The sequence below is a fragment of the Aptenodytes patagonicus genome, chromosome 6 (assembly GCF_965638725.1).
Source record: "Aptenodytes patagonicus chromosome 6, bAptPat1.pri.cur, whole genome shotgun sequence".
NCBI lineage: Eukaryota > Metazoa > Chordata > Aves > Sphenisciformes > Spheniscidae > Aptenodytes > Aptenodytes patagonicus.
Window position 1 is genome coordinate 17,002,417 of NC_134954.1, and position 13,234 is coordinate 17,015,650.

General features: G+C 38.2%; 1 protein-coding gene across 1 annotated transcript in view; it reads right to left on the reverse strand.

Annotated features, from left to right (window-relative positions):
- Positions 1–13,234, reverse strand: part of NAALADL2 (N-acetylated alpha-linked acidic dipeptidase like 2) — a 400,097-nt gene that overhangs the window by 296,597 nt on the left and 90,266 nt on the right. Inside the window, exon 2 of the mRNA XM_076341349.1 lies at positions 7,845–8,346. Within this exon, the coding sequence (XP_076197464.1) occupies positions 7,845–8,346 (502 nt within the window). The remainder of the gene's footprint in view (positions 1–7,844; positions 8,347–13,234) is intronic.

Genomic DNA, 13,234 nt, shown 5'->3' on the forward strand with positions numbered 1-13,234 from the left:
AAGGTGAATATACAGCTTACTAGCTCCAATTCATTACTGTATCACTGGTGTATTGCTTAGAAAAATTATTTTAAGGCAACACTGTGTACTTCATTTACAAAGGACATAGTTATAATACAGAAATCAGACTTTACTGTAAATGATTTCCCAAATCAAACATCTAAAAATCAATATATTTTTATGGGTACCATTAAAAAAATAATCAACTGAGAAGAAAAATTGTTCTCAATGAACCACATAATGGACTTGAAACATGTCCTTATAATGTGAAGTAAACCATAAGCTAAGATATTTCTTCAAAAAGGAAGAGGAATTTTATAAGCATATGCTGTAACTGACCCTAACAGGAATAAACTTACACCTCCTTGTCAAGCATTATATCAGTATAATGCTTCGTTCTTGCATCTACAGAAAAACAAATGAAAGAGCTATGTTTGGCAAATTAAAAAATAAAAAAAAAAAAAAGAAAAAAAGAGGCAAATTGAATGAAACAACAAAACCCATAAAATAGACAAGCCGTTCTATTAACACCTCTGAAGTACAGATATAACCTATTTTTTGTTTAAAAAAGAAATCATATTTGACATAAGTGGGTATCTGGAGCCTAAATTTATCAAGTCACCATTCTACAGATACTGCTCAGGTCACGCGGGGCATCTTTCTTCCACAAAAGACACCTCCCCGTGTTCTCAGAGCCATTCTTCACTGGGGAGGTAGCAGGAGGATAAGTGGGAACTTTCACTCGTTTGACATTACTTTTATCTCCTTTCAAAAGGGGCTTTGTACTTATAAATACACATTGAAATTATCATGTGAATAAAGAGAATCCCAACTGATTACACAGAGTGCGGGAATGAAATAAATCTAGAGAGCTCACTTAACATGCCAACATCCATTTCTAACTAGATTTAATACTTGCATATTTAATGGCAATACAATAAATATCTGAGACTGATATACAGGAGGGAATAGTATGAGTTCCCACTGAGATTTGCTTCTTGCAATGCATTTTTCAACAGTTGACATGACAAAAACCAGAATTTGCTTGCATACAGGGGACACAAAGACAACTGTTCAGATCACAAGTAAAGTGAGCAGTAGTCTAGGCCAGCAGACATCTACATTAGCCATGTAGATGTCAGTATGTAGCTATTGATTAACAGTAGCTGTTAACAGGAGTAGGGACAAAATGGGTCTTTCCTAAGGGAAGCAGTCACCAGAGCCCTCCTTTCTCGCCTCATACCCTTCCTTTAGAATGAGAGGCTCTGCTCCTGCCATGATTTCTCATTCCTCAGACAGCAAAGTCAATTTTGCCAAGCAGCAGCCTGTAAATTTAATTCAGTCCAAATCTCCAGAACTGAAATTTTCCGAGAAGTTCTGGGCTGTCTTTGCTTGCTAGGTCTGTGTTTCACAGGCTTTACCCGATACAAAGGTGTGAAGCTCCAGGGTTTTAACAGTACCAATTATAATTGATCAGGGACAAGAAACACTTGGGTATGGAAGTTTCTCACTTCACTTTCAGGAAAAACAAGTAAACTCCTTTTCTCACTGCACAGGCACTTTTGTTTCTTTGGCCATGACTGCATAGGAGAGCAGTTGCTGTCTACTCTCCCAAAGCTCTTTGAAGAATTAAGCTTAAGTTATGGATGGCACCACGCACCAGTGACAAATCAATTCTTGCCAGAGATGGATTTGTGAGATTCTGCAGGTGATATTACCAGCTGGAAGAAGGAACAGATATGCCTCCATAGGACAGTTAGTTACAACTAGATGTATTACGAAGGGATTTAAACCTCCCTGTTGCTGAAGGGGGGTAAAATGATAGCGAAGAAAGCATTTGAGTGAGAATATACACCATGAAAAGCAGAGTTGAAATGCAGAAGCTGCCCTATAGACTGGATGAAGAGCAAAGCAAAGACTCTTCCGTCTGTGGCTCCCCAGTCTTAATCACTGAAAAACGTATCCTCTCCGAGATGTATGGCTGTTGAACGGAATTACACAGTATAAGGCTATTAGAATTTTCAAAAGTGTTTGAGAGAATTAGCTATTCTGATAAATAATGTATAGCTAGAATTATCAGACATCAACACAACTGTCCATTTTTCTTTACACTTACTACTCAACATGAATCTTTGTTTATCAGTTTAATTTACAGAAGTCAACCCCAAAATTATAACTTCCTGTAAAATAAGTATGATAGCCCCACATTTTCCAAACAAATTAGGATTGCTTCATTTTTATCTGGATTTGGAAAAACAAAACTGAAATAATGTCACATAAAATAAAAATACCACCTTTCGTATTTCCCCTATTATAGAATCATAGAATCATTGAGGTTGGAAAAGACCTCTAAGATCATCGAGTCCAACCGTCAACCCAACACCACCATGTCCACTAAACCATGTCCCTAAGTGCCTCATCTACTCGTCTTTTAAATACCTCCAGGGATCGGGACTCCACCACTTCCCTGGGCAGCCTGGTCCAATCTTTAACCACTCTTTCAGTAAAGAAATTTTTCCTCATGCCCAATCTAAACCTCCCCTGGCGCAACTTGAGGCCATTTCCTCTCGTCCTATCGCTTGTTACTTGGGAGAAGAGACCAACACCCCCCTCGCTACAACCTCCTTTCAGGTAGTGGTAGAGAGCGATGAGGTCTCCCCTCAGCCTCCTCTTCTCCAGGCTAAACAACCCCAGTTCCCTCAGCCGCTCCTCAGAAGACTTGTTCTCCAGACCCCTCACCAGCCTCGTTGCCCTTCTCTGGACACGCTCCAGCACCTCGACGTCCTTCTTGTAGTGAGGGGCCCAAAACTGAACACAGTATTCGAGGTGCGGCCTCACCAGTGCCGAGTACAGGGGCACGATCGCTTCCCTACTCCTGCTGGCCACACTGTTTCTGATACAGGCCAGGATGCCATTGGCCTTCTTGGCCGCCTGGGCACACTGCCGGCTCATGTTCAGCCGGCTGTCGACCAACACCCCCAGGTCCTTTTCCACCAGGCAGCTTTCCAGCCACTCTTCCCCAAGCCTGTAGCGCTGCATGGGGTTGTTGTGGCCGAAGTGCAGGACCCGGCACTTGGCCTTGTTGAACCTCATACAGTTGGCCTGGGCCCATCGATCCAGCCTGTCCAGGTCCCTCTGCAGAGCCTTCCTACCCTCCAGCAGATCAACACTCCCGCCCAACTTGGTGTCGTCTGCAAACTTGCTGAGGGTGCACTCGATCCCCTCATCCAGATCATCGATAAAGATATTAAACAAGACTGGCCCCAGTACTGAGCCCTGGGGAACACCGCTCGTGACCGGCCGCCAACTGGGTTGAACTCCATTCACCACAACTCTCTGGGCCCGGCCGTCCAGCCAGTTTTTGACCCAGCGCAGAGTGCACCTGTCTAAGCCGTGAGCCGCCAGCTTCTCTAGGAGAATGCTGTGGGAGACGGTGTCATTTGAAATGCTCTGCACTGTTAAACATGCAAAACAACATATTTTCTTTAAGAAAAAGATGCCAAATTGGATAGCAGTAGTTATTACAATATTAGAGGTCTTTGAAGAGACTGTATTTCTGCTACTTTTTGTGCTTTCATTACCTTGTCCCTTTAGATTTTGTTAACAATATTGAACTCAAACCTTAATTGAAAACACTCACCAAAGTTCAGTTTGCACAAAACTCAAATGTTTACCGTTCTGAACTATAAAGGCTTAGCAACACATATGATGACCAAAGGCTTGGCAGTTAGTGACAGTAACCTTGAAGTCAGTGGCAATGCTCCCTCTAACTCCAGACCAGGGTGTCTCAGATTTTTTTCCTTGTCTTTTCCTGAAGGTAGGGCAAGGAAAAAAAACACCCAGGAGGCAGAGGGGACACTACACAGCACAAATGGCACATTCATCTTTAATTTGGGGAAGGGGAAAAAAAAAATAAATAAATCTACTCATTATAAACACAAATCTGCTGCATAATCCAATTATGTGGTAATGACCATTGGATAACTAACCTGCATCTGGCAGATGCACAACGACAGGATAAAGATATACTTCTTTAGCATCCCCCTTTTTATACACAGCAAGAAGGAAAAAACAGCTGAATTTTCAAAAGCACGTAAGTGATATTAGAAATCTGAATCCCATTTTAATAAGTAGCTTAGCAATATCAGTTTTCATTGAAAATTGGGCTCGTTTACTTTTGAGAATTCAACAGTGTGCTTAGCAAAATTGTTGGGTGTTTCTGTATTTTTGAAAGTCTGTCTCTTATGACCTTAAGCATTTATTATAAACTTTATAGACTTCCACATCTAAATGCATTCATCACTTTTGAAAACAGGACTTTTCCTATTCTAACGATTATATTTGAGAGCCGCAGACACATTCCACAGAGAGCAAGGCCACAGACTCAAAGCACAGATGACTACTCTCCAGGTATCCCTTCTTGACACGCTCTCTCTAAAAGGGCTCTGAGAATTCAATCTTGCCATGGAGCCTCAACTTAGCTGTCCCAGGAGATAGCCTACTTTCAGCCTTTAAGTTTTACCAGCTTTGACCATCTGTGTTGCCCTGATACATTTTGCTGGTTACGGATATAATTTTAAACAGTGCCTGAGGTATTCTGTATCTCGACTTCTACCTGGTCTCTTTTGGATGTGGGATTTATGCCCTTTCCATATTCATCCTGAAGGCTTGTGGGAGTTAAGTTACATCAGACTTGAACTAAAACCTTTTCATATATCTTCCAAAAGAAAACTGCAGAGAAGTCATATACGTGGCACAAACAGATATAATACTACTGGATTCTTATCAGCTCAGTGATGTTTGCAGAATTATGTCTGTTTTTACCAGTTCTGACTCTGCTGTACTATGGAGCAGGTTCTTTCTCTTATAAACATTTTTCTGAGCAAATTTAGTACTCACACTCCTAAAATGTTAGATTTATCGACTGAATACTATTAACAGTATTTGTCCTAATTTTTGCCAGCATATAAAATGCAATGTGCAGGGTAAGGAAAACTCTTCATTTTTTTGTGGTGACTCCTTTCCCCCTTTCAGGCACTTCTGACAACTTAAGTCCTCTTGAAACCTCTGAAACATCAGCAGTAAACTGATTTCTACTTTTTATCGTCAACATTGTAAGCACTTCCCTACAGGGGGTGGGGGGAGGTGTTCAAAAAGGCTTACAGAGATAATCTTTACTTAGGCTGTATCATTAATTAGGCAACTTGTCCAAGGCTGGTAATTACAACTGTGCTAAATTGCACTGAATTTCTGTAGCATTGACGCTTCACGGGAAGCAAGGTGCAAAGTTGAAGGAATAGAAGTCAACACAGTGACTTTTCTTACTTAATGATTTCTAGTACGTCTGCTGGGAAAAATGCTTAACACGGACCTGGCTGATGTAGATGGCCAGTACAGGACTGACAGAAGAGCAGCACACGAGCTCTCACCAAGAGCCTCCAATGGAGAAGCTGGACAGGAACGCCTGCATCTCCCATTTCAGCAAACTGTGCAGACAAACTGCTGTTAACCTACATGATCCTCCATTCCTAACTCAGATTGGCAGAGAGGCTTCATTCAGCTTGCACAGAATCCAGTCCAAATCCCAGCAAAATCAACACAAGTCCCCTTGTGCATTTCTGCAACCTCTTTAGAAGCCCAGAGGGTCCCAGTCCTCAAAGCTTCATCTGACTGCAGCAGATTTCATCCCAGTAGGACGTTCCCACTCCAGACCTCCAAGCACATTAAGGTGATGTCTGCTTGGGTGATATGATTGGCACTGCTGTGTCTTTTATACGTTTTACTCCTAAGTCCTTTATCAGGACTGTTAGCAAAATCCCTTACCATTATTGAGTCTGATCTAAGTAGTAAGCTAAGAAAATTAAATTAATGTCATTCTCAGTAACATTTAGAAATTGCAAGCTAAGCAGCTGCCACTTATTCCTACTAACTCGAAGTATATTATATTGAAAGAAGTCTTAGAATAACATATATTGATTTTGTCAGGTTTGGGCTTTTTTTTCCCCAAGCAACATATGTTGCGTGTTCTATATTTGTGGGGCTACATAGACGCAGGTTTCATTGGCAGTAGCTCTGACTCTTGCCAAACAGATGTTGAGGGAAAGCAACTTAACACAACATGGGATAAAAGCTGTCTCAGATCAAAATGTTGGGTTAAGAAAAATCTTGTGGTAATGTGGTATACTAAAAGCATTGATTATATATTTATATACAGAATCCATAGATAGCTGAATTAATGCTTGACTACATTTGTTGAAATCATGCAATTGTGCAGAAAAAAATTACCAAATGCTAAGAATTATGTTAATTAAAGGACAGCAACTATGTAAGTTTTTCAAGTTTCAAAGTATTCATATAATTCATTTTACCTAAAGTCCAGATTCTCACTAATATCCTAATAGCTAGCTGAAATAGTTTGAAAAGTGATAGAGTTTGAAAAGGGATGTTTTTAAACCACCCTTTCAAATAATAAAAAGGCAAGCGGTTCCCAGCCCCCAAACACAAAGAACTGGAGTATTATCCTGAGACTGACAGAGTTCTCTGCAATTTGCTGTAATTTGTGTAATACCCAATCAGCAGGGCTTAGCTTATTCCAATACTTTGTTCATGACTAAGCCTAATGACAGAATTCAGTTCAATTCACTCTCTGAGAAGACAAAGACGTTAATTTTTTACCATTCAGAATCAACATTTTTTATCACCTATACCCTTTCTCATTATGAAAATAATCAGATTTGTACAAAGTAGAGTCAGTTCAGCACATGAAAACTGACATGAAATCCTTCATACCTATTTTTTTCCCTTGAATTTAGTAACAGTGTTGGCTCAAAACATGGTACTAACTGTTTTAGGATTTTAGGCTTGGTTTAGCAAATATAATAAAAGACAAATTATGTTAGAAGACTTCTGTGGTTACTTTCAATCTATTTCTGATTTACTCAAGAATAACTCTTTGGATGTCCATGACAACAATCCTTTCTAACCTCAGGTATGTAAGTTATGGTGCTTCTGAACTGGTACTGATCAAAAATTCTGCAATGCGTTTCCTTTATCATGAAAAAGGAACTTGCAGTTCCAGAAGCCAGAAATAAGCTCATCTCCCCCCTCATACAGAAATAACTTTCACAAGTTGGCAGGAAAACCTAGTTTCTTCCACATTCACTGCTACAGAAAAGTGATTATACTCCGATACGAACGCGTGTTATAAACTTTCAAAGCAGTGAAAAGATTCCACATGGAAAAAAAAAAATTAAAATCAAACCCAGTCAGTAGATATTTTACAACATTTTATATTCATAAAACAGGTAATAAAGAAAAAAAAAAAAATCAGTCTTTCAGAGTTCAATTTTTCCCTCCTAAACGCATGCAGACTAAAGGTTTACTTCACCATATAGATTGAAAAACAAAAGCCAGGATTCACTTATTTGCCAGAGATTAGATGGGGATTTCTTAAAGCACCAAATATTACAAAACACCATCTAAAATCTTGCTTTTCAACAATGTTATTTGGCCATCGACTGGATCTAGGACAGCTGGTCTATCATCTATATTTCTATTCACTTTGAATTATCTGTTTTTCAATTCGTGTACATTAAAGCTAATATTAATATATTTCGCAATAGAATGTTATTAAAGCAAAAACTGTAATGACTAACACAAATCCACATTGTTAAAAATTACTCTAGTTCCATATATGCTTATGAAAGCTTCCCAAGCATCATGAGAAAACTGAACATGAAGAAAAAGTCAAGGTTTCTAAATAAGATTCCACATAAAACAAATCACAAGAAGTCTTAACGTTGGCACCTGACTGCATTTAGACAAAAACACGTCAACGTACATACCTGTAAACCTGCTGAATATTTTCAGCTTTGATTTCCTTGAGAATGTCATGGTAGATGTGAAGGTTATTTGGTTCTTGAGACATTGGGGGAGAAGGGCATTTCTTGCGTGCATAATAACCTACCACAATTCCAAAAATAAATAAAATTAAAGCAGTGCAAAATACTTTCAGTATCTGAAAAACATTGCAGCGGTTGCTCTTTGGTGCCTGTCTCGTATAGTGTGAAATGTAGTCGGGGTCTTCCTGGAGCCGCTGGAATCTTCCCTTTGGAGAAGATGATGGCTGAATGGGCTCGAGATCAAGGTCAGGGCTCTGCGAATTTCCCAGGTGATGCTGGACCGCACCATCCAGACGGAAATGGTCAAAGCCAGGCTCCTCCAGCTCTTTTTCCATGTCCCATTCCAGTTCCAGCGCTGTGGCTTGGAGCTCATCGTTGTCAAGGTACGGGGAGTGCCCTTGTGCTCTCTGGTCTGCATTCACTTTGTGATAGGCCATCTTTTTATCTATTAAAACAAGATTTAAAAAAACCCTAAACATTTGTTTCCTTATGTATACATAAACAATTTATTTATTCTTTGTAAACCTGGGAGAACTAAATATATATAATAAAAAGCAAAAACTGGGTTCTCAGTATTTCAGTCTCCCTGTTTCCATCGTCCTGTCTTCTTTTGTAGGATCAGCCATCCCATGAACATCATCAGAGGGGAAAGAAGATATTTAAAGGAATATAATATATTGTAAGAAAATGAATAAAGGGGATTTACAAGTGCCAACGGCAAAACACAAAAGTTATCCTATTATTTTGTCAGTCTCCAAGATAACATTAAAAAAATTGAGTGGCACAGAGTTTCCAAAACAATTATTTATTACCTGAAAGTAATTTTAAAGTTTAACAGCTGAGTGTATCAATTTCATTTCACACACCATACAAAATACTGCTGTTAAAATAAAGTTGAAAAAGTAGAAATAATATAACTTAACTGATCTGATTCTAAACACGAAATGATAAGTTAAAAAAGAAATTTCAGGGTGACACTGTACTTACACATGAATAAAAGGGTTCCATTTAGATGGAGCATTCTATTATTTATAGGTATTTTAAATGCATAGTTCCTGAATGACTGATGAATTTATTTAGAAATTGTCCCAGCTGTTTTGCTCCACTTATTTTTCCCATTTTAATGAATCAAAAGCACTGCCAGGTAAGTATCTATATCAAAATCATTCCTTTAATAGCGATGCATATCTGTGACAATTCTAGATACTTCTGTGGAAGTATGAGTCCTCTAAAGGGAACTCTGACCTCCAGTAGAAACATTCAAAGTCAATTTTCAACAAATCATTTTTAACAGACTGCCACAATAGGGTGCCATTTTCCTCCATGCTTCGACAATAGCTATTCCATCACATGAGCATGTGTAATTTAGGACTTTTCAAACATCAGACTTGCTCATCAATTAGAATAAAATGAAGATAAAGATATTAAACCTCTTACAGTGATGGATATTGTACTGACACCTACAACACTACATTGTCCCTCCATTTTTACATTTTAAGGCATTTTCTTTCGCAAAGACTTACCTCCAGGTAACATTATTGAGGCCACATAATAGATGAACCTACTCTAATGGCAAAGTAGAGTTTAGCTTTTTGAAGCTCTCTGAAGAGAGCAAACTGTTAGAAAGCATTGATATAATGAAACAGCCTATCGTCCACCAAAAGACTATCTTGCTCTATACAATACCAATTTACAGATCCTATTTCCTTGTACAGCCATATAAATATCCCTCACCTATGACTATCAGACAGTCTAGGGATAGTCAAGAGAGCCCATACTTGAGGTATGCATTTCAAGTGTAGCAATTGTATACACTTTGCGAATCAATGCTCTACCTGCCGTCCAAATTTTTCTATATGCAGTGGAAGCAACAGAATTCAGAGTGAGCTAAACTGAAGCATCTTAAATTAGTGTGAAAAGCTGCATTATTTATTTCAGTAACAATAACAAATGTTAGTCTCTAATTTCCAATTGAGTCAACAAATGGCTTACACCTGCAAAGCCATTCTGGCTGAACTTTAAAGACTTTCTGTTTGCACAACCCTCAGGTTTGTGAAGGTCCCTCTGAACTGTAGCGCTACAATCCAGCAGGTCAACCTCTTCCCCCAGTTGTGCATCACCTCAAGACTTCTCAAGGGAGCACACCGTCTTCTCATCCAGGTTGTTAAGGAGGATATTTAATAATATCAGTCCCAGAATTGATCCCTGGTGCACTAAGCTCCTTACCAAGCACCAACTGGACATCAAGTGATTTATTAATATTCTTTGGAAAATTGAGCTAACCAATTTTCAAACTATTTATCTGCCCTTTCACTCTGTCTCCTCCTGTTTTGTTGGCGGAAGAATTAATTTGCAAACCATCAATGACAGAGGTCATCACTAGATAATAACAACTGCCCAACAACCTCATCTTTCCAACTCCATTTCATACTGCTTATTATTAGAAATTATTTTAAAGGCAAGTATTTTGTCCTTTAAAAGCAAAACAAATCATTACTGTATTCCATAAATACATAATTTTGACTCTAGAATTACTGCAGTCATTTAGCAAACTGCTTCAGCCAAATAAATAAACCTTTAACAGATTACTACAATATTACCCATAAAATAGGAATTAAGGCAGTTTTTCAGATGCAGTTGCATGGCAAATATTAATCTTACTGCGCTTATAAATGGTGACCATTGCATATCCGTGGTAATTAAGTTTCCTCTGCATTTATGACATTTAAAAAATGTATGTTATTGTTCAATGGAGTGTATTAATAAAGGTTATTTTAATCTACACATAAGTGTATAATAAAAATTCCTATAAAATTTCTTTAAATGGTTGTTAATGCAGATGAGTAGTAACCACATTCCACAGCTTAGGATCTCAGCAATTCAATTTTCATACAAAGCACCAAAACCAGTTATCTCACTCCAGGGAAAAAACCAAACAACTAAATGAACTAAAATAAAAATCAATATTCAATTCAGTTTTATATTTGAGACCAGTCTTTGGTGTACAGGATCTTCTTAGCAATGCATGTGCTTTAGTTAAAGAATGCAAGAGTAACCCCAGTTAGTATCTTCACTTTTTCTACTTATATTGCTAAGTTCATTACTTGAGTGGAAGGACACAGCACAACTTACCACGAAGTATCTGAGATTAGGGCCTGCAGTGTATTTAACTATGCCAACAGTGATTTTTAGAAAGGGGTCTCCTGATTCTCAAGGCACAAGCCATTCGTGCCATGTAATCTATATTACCAGTTCTATTTAGTATTTGGCTGGTTAAGGAAGCAGGCGTGACTTAAAGATTATGTATTAAATGTAATTTTAGGTAGGAATTAGAAGGATAAAGAAAACACTACATAGAGAATAACAAAAAAATAAACGATAGAAATATGGATAAACTATGAAGTCAAGAAAAACCACTATGATACTCTAGTTCAGTCGTCTCTCTAACACAGACCATACAATGAACATATTTTTGAAAGACACTTTTGAAAACTTCAGGAGATGGAAAATCCACCCCATCTGCCAGCAAGCTGTTTCAACTTTTAATTGTTGTTAAATACATGTTTTATTATAAAGATAAAAGAGCAACTGCAAAATGCCAGAAGTCTGAATGTGCACCAAGTGAGCTTTAAAGCCGTTCTATAGGGACAGCAAAGGGGATCAAACTCTGGAATACTGGACAGAGCCAAGCTGATGACTAATAAAGTTGATGTGCATTTCTATACTTCCACTTATTTGTGAGGAGAATGTTTATAGAGAGGTATCAAATCAATGCTAAATATCCTTTCAATTAACTCTGCACCAGAAATCAGGAGAGTCAGCTTTATCAGATCGTTATTGCCTTAATGAGCCCATTTCAAAACTATCTACCTGTTCTTTGATCTTAAAAATAACACATTTACATCCTGTCTGATAGGTGCATCTTGTTATGAAACAACCAGAAACTTTTTTTGTGATAACTTTCCTACTTGAATCCCTTATCAATAAAGCCTTTGAAAACTATATAATAAGGACTGCATGAAAGGTGATGCATCTGTATCACTGCCATTCTCTAATACCTCCACAACAAAAAGGTCAGCTTATATGAACATTTTATGAAACCAACAAGAAAAGGCCAATATGGATATATTACAGTAAGTTCTTTGTGACTGGTGCTGTAGTTGTTAAATCCAGTTCATAAAATAGCTGAGATGATGAGCAGGCTCATTCACAGCAGGAAGAGCGGCAAGTATAAACATGCTGCCCATAGCGAACACCTTCTTGGGCCATTTAGTGTCCATTACTGAAAAGGCAAGCTTTACCCAGGAATTGTACTAAAGGCATTGCGGCTTCTTTGTATAGTCACAAAACCAGAAATCCAGGGTTGTTGGTTAATCTCATTTTAAAGGTTCTTTCACTTTGATTTTCTTCTCGGTATCCTCTATACAGATGGCTTTTGCTTTAAGTCCTTGTAATCCTTTTGCGTCTAGGTAAACCCCTAAAGCAGATATAATGTCACCTGTTTGAAGGGCAAATAGCTGTACTTATCATGGAAATCAACACACACCACACATACAAGTCTTTAAAGCATATATGACAACAATTTAGTACTTTGTTAAATGAGACGATACCAAGTTTCAGGCCTAGACAAATTTCTTCACAGTTATAAATCCCTGACAAAAGTTGTTTGCAGAAGAGATTATGATGCCCTTGTCAACAGCAACATTACACTATACAGTAATTAAAAAAATAATGTGGTATTTCCATCATCACTTCCTTAATTTTCTGCAGTACAGATTTCTCCCTTCTCTCATGTTTGGGATATGGGCTTGGCAACCAGTTCAGTTACAGTAGGACAATTAAGTTCCTTGTCACTCTGCACAACCACCGTATAAAACCAAATGACAAAACTTACCAGTTGTTCACATTTCACTAGCTGACTCAAGACGAACACAATCTGAAAAAAAGTGCAGTGTTGTAGCAGAAGACACAACAGAGAGATCAGACTTGAGAAAGAAGGTGTATAGGACACAGATAATCATTGAGTCCAATTTGCCTCTTCATATAACACTAGTAAGTACTTTTTGGCATATGTGAGTGATGTAGAATATTTAACTTCTTCAAAATCTCTCACCAATTTTATTATATCATGAACAGCCATGTGGACCAGGATACTATTAATATTAACACAAAGGATGACTACATGACAAGAACAGCGTCTATAATGCACTTTGATTGGCAAGACTTGCGCACAATGATGTCCAGCTGGAAGCAAGAGTTAACTTGCCTGTCAAAACAGTGATCAAATCTGTCAGCCACTTGAGCTACAATATCCTGGGCCATCCAGGTGTGCA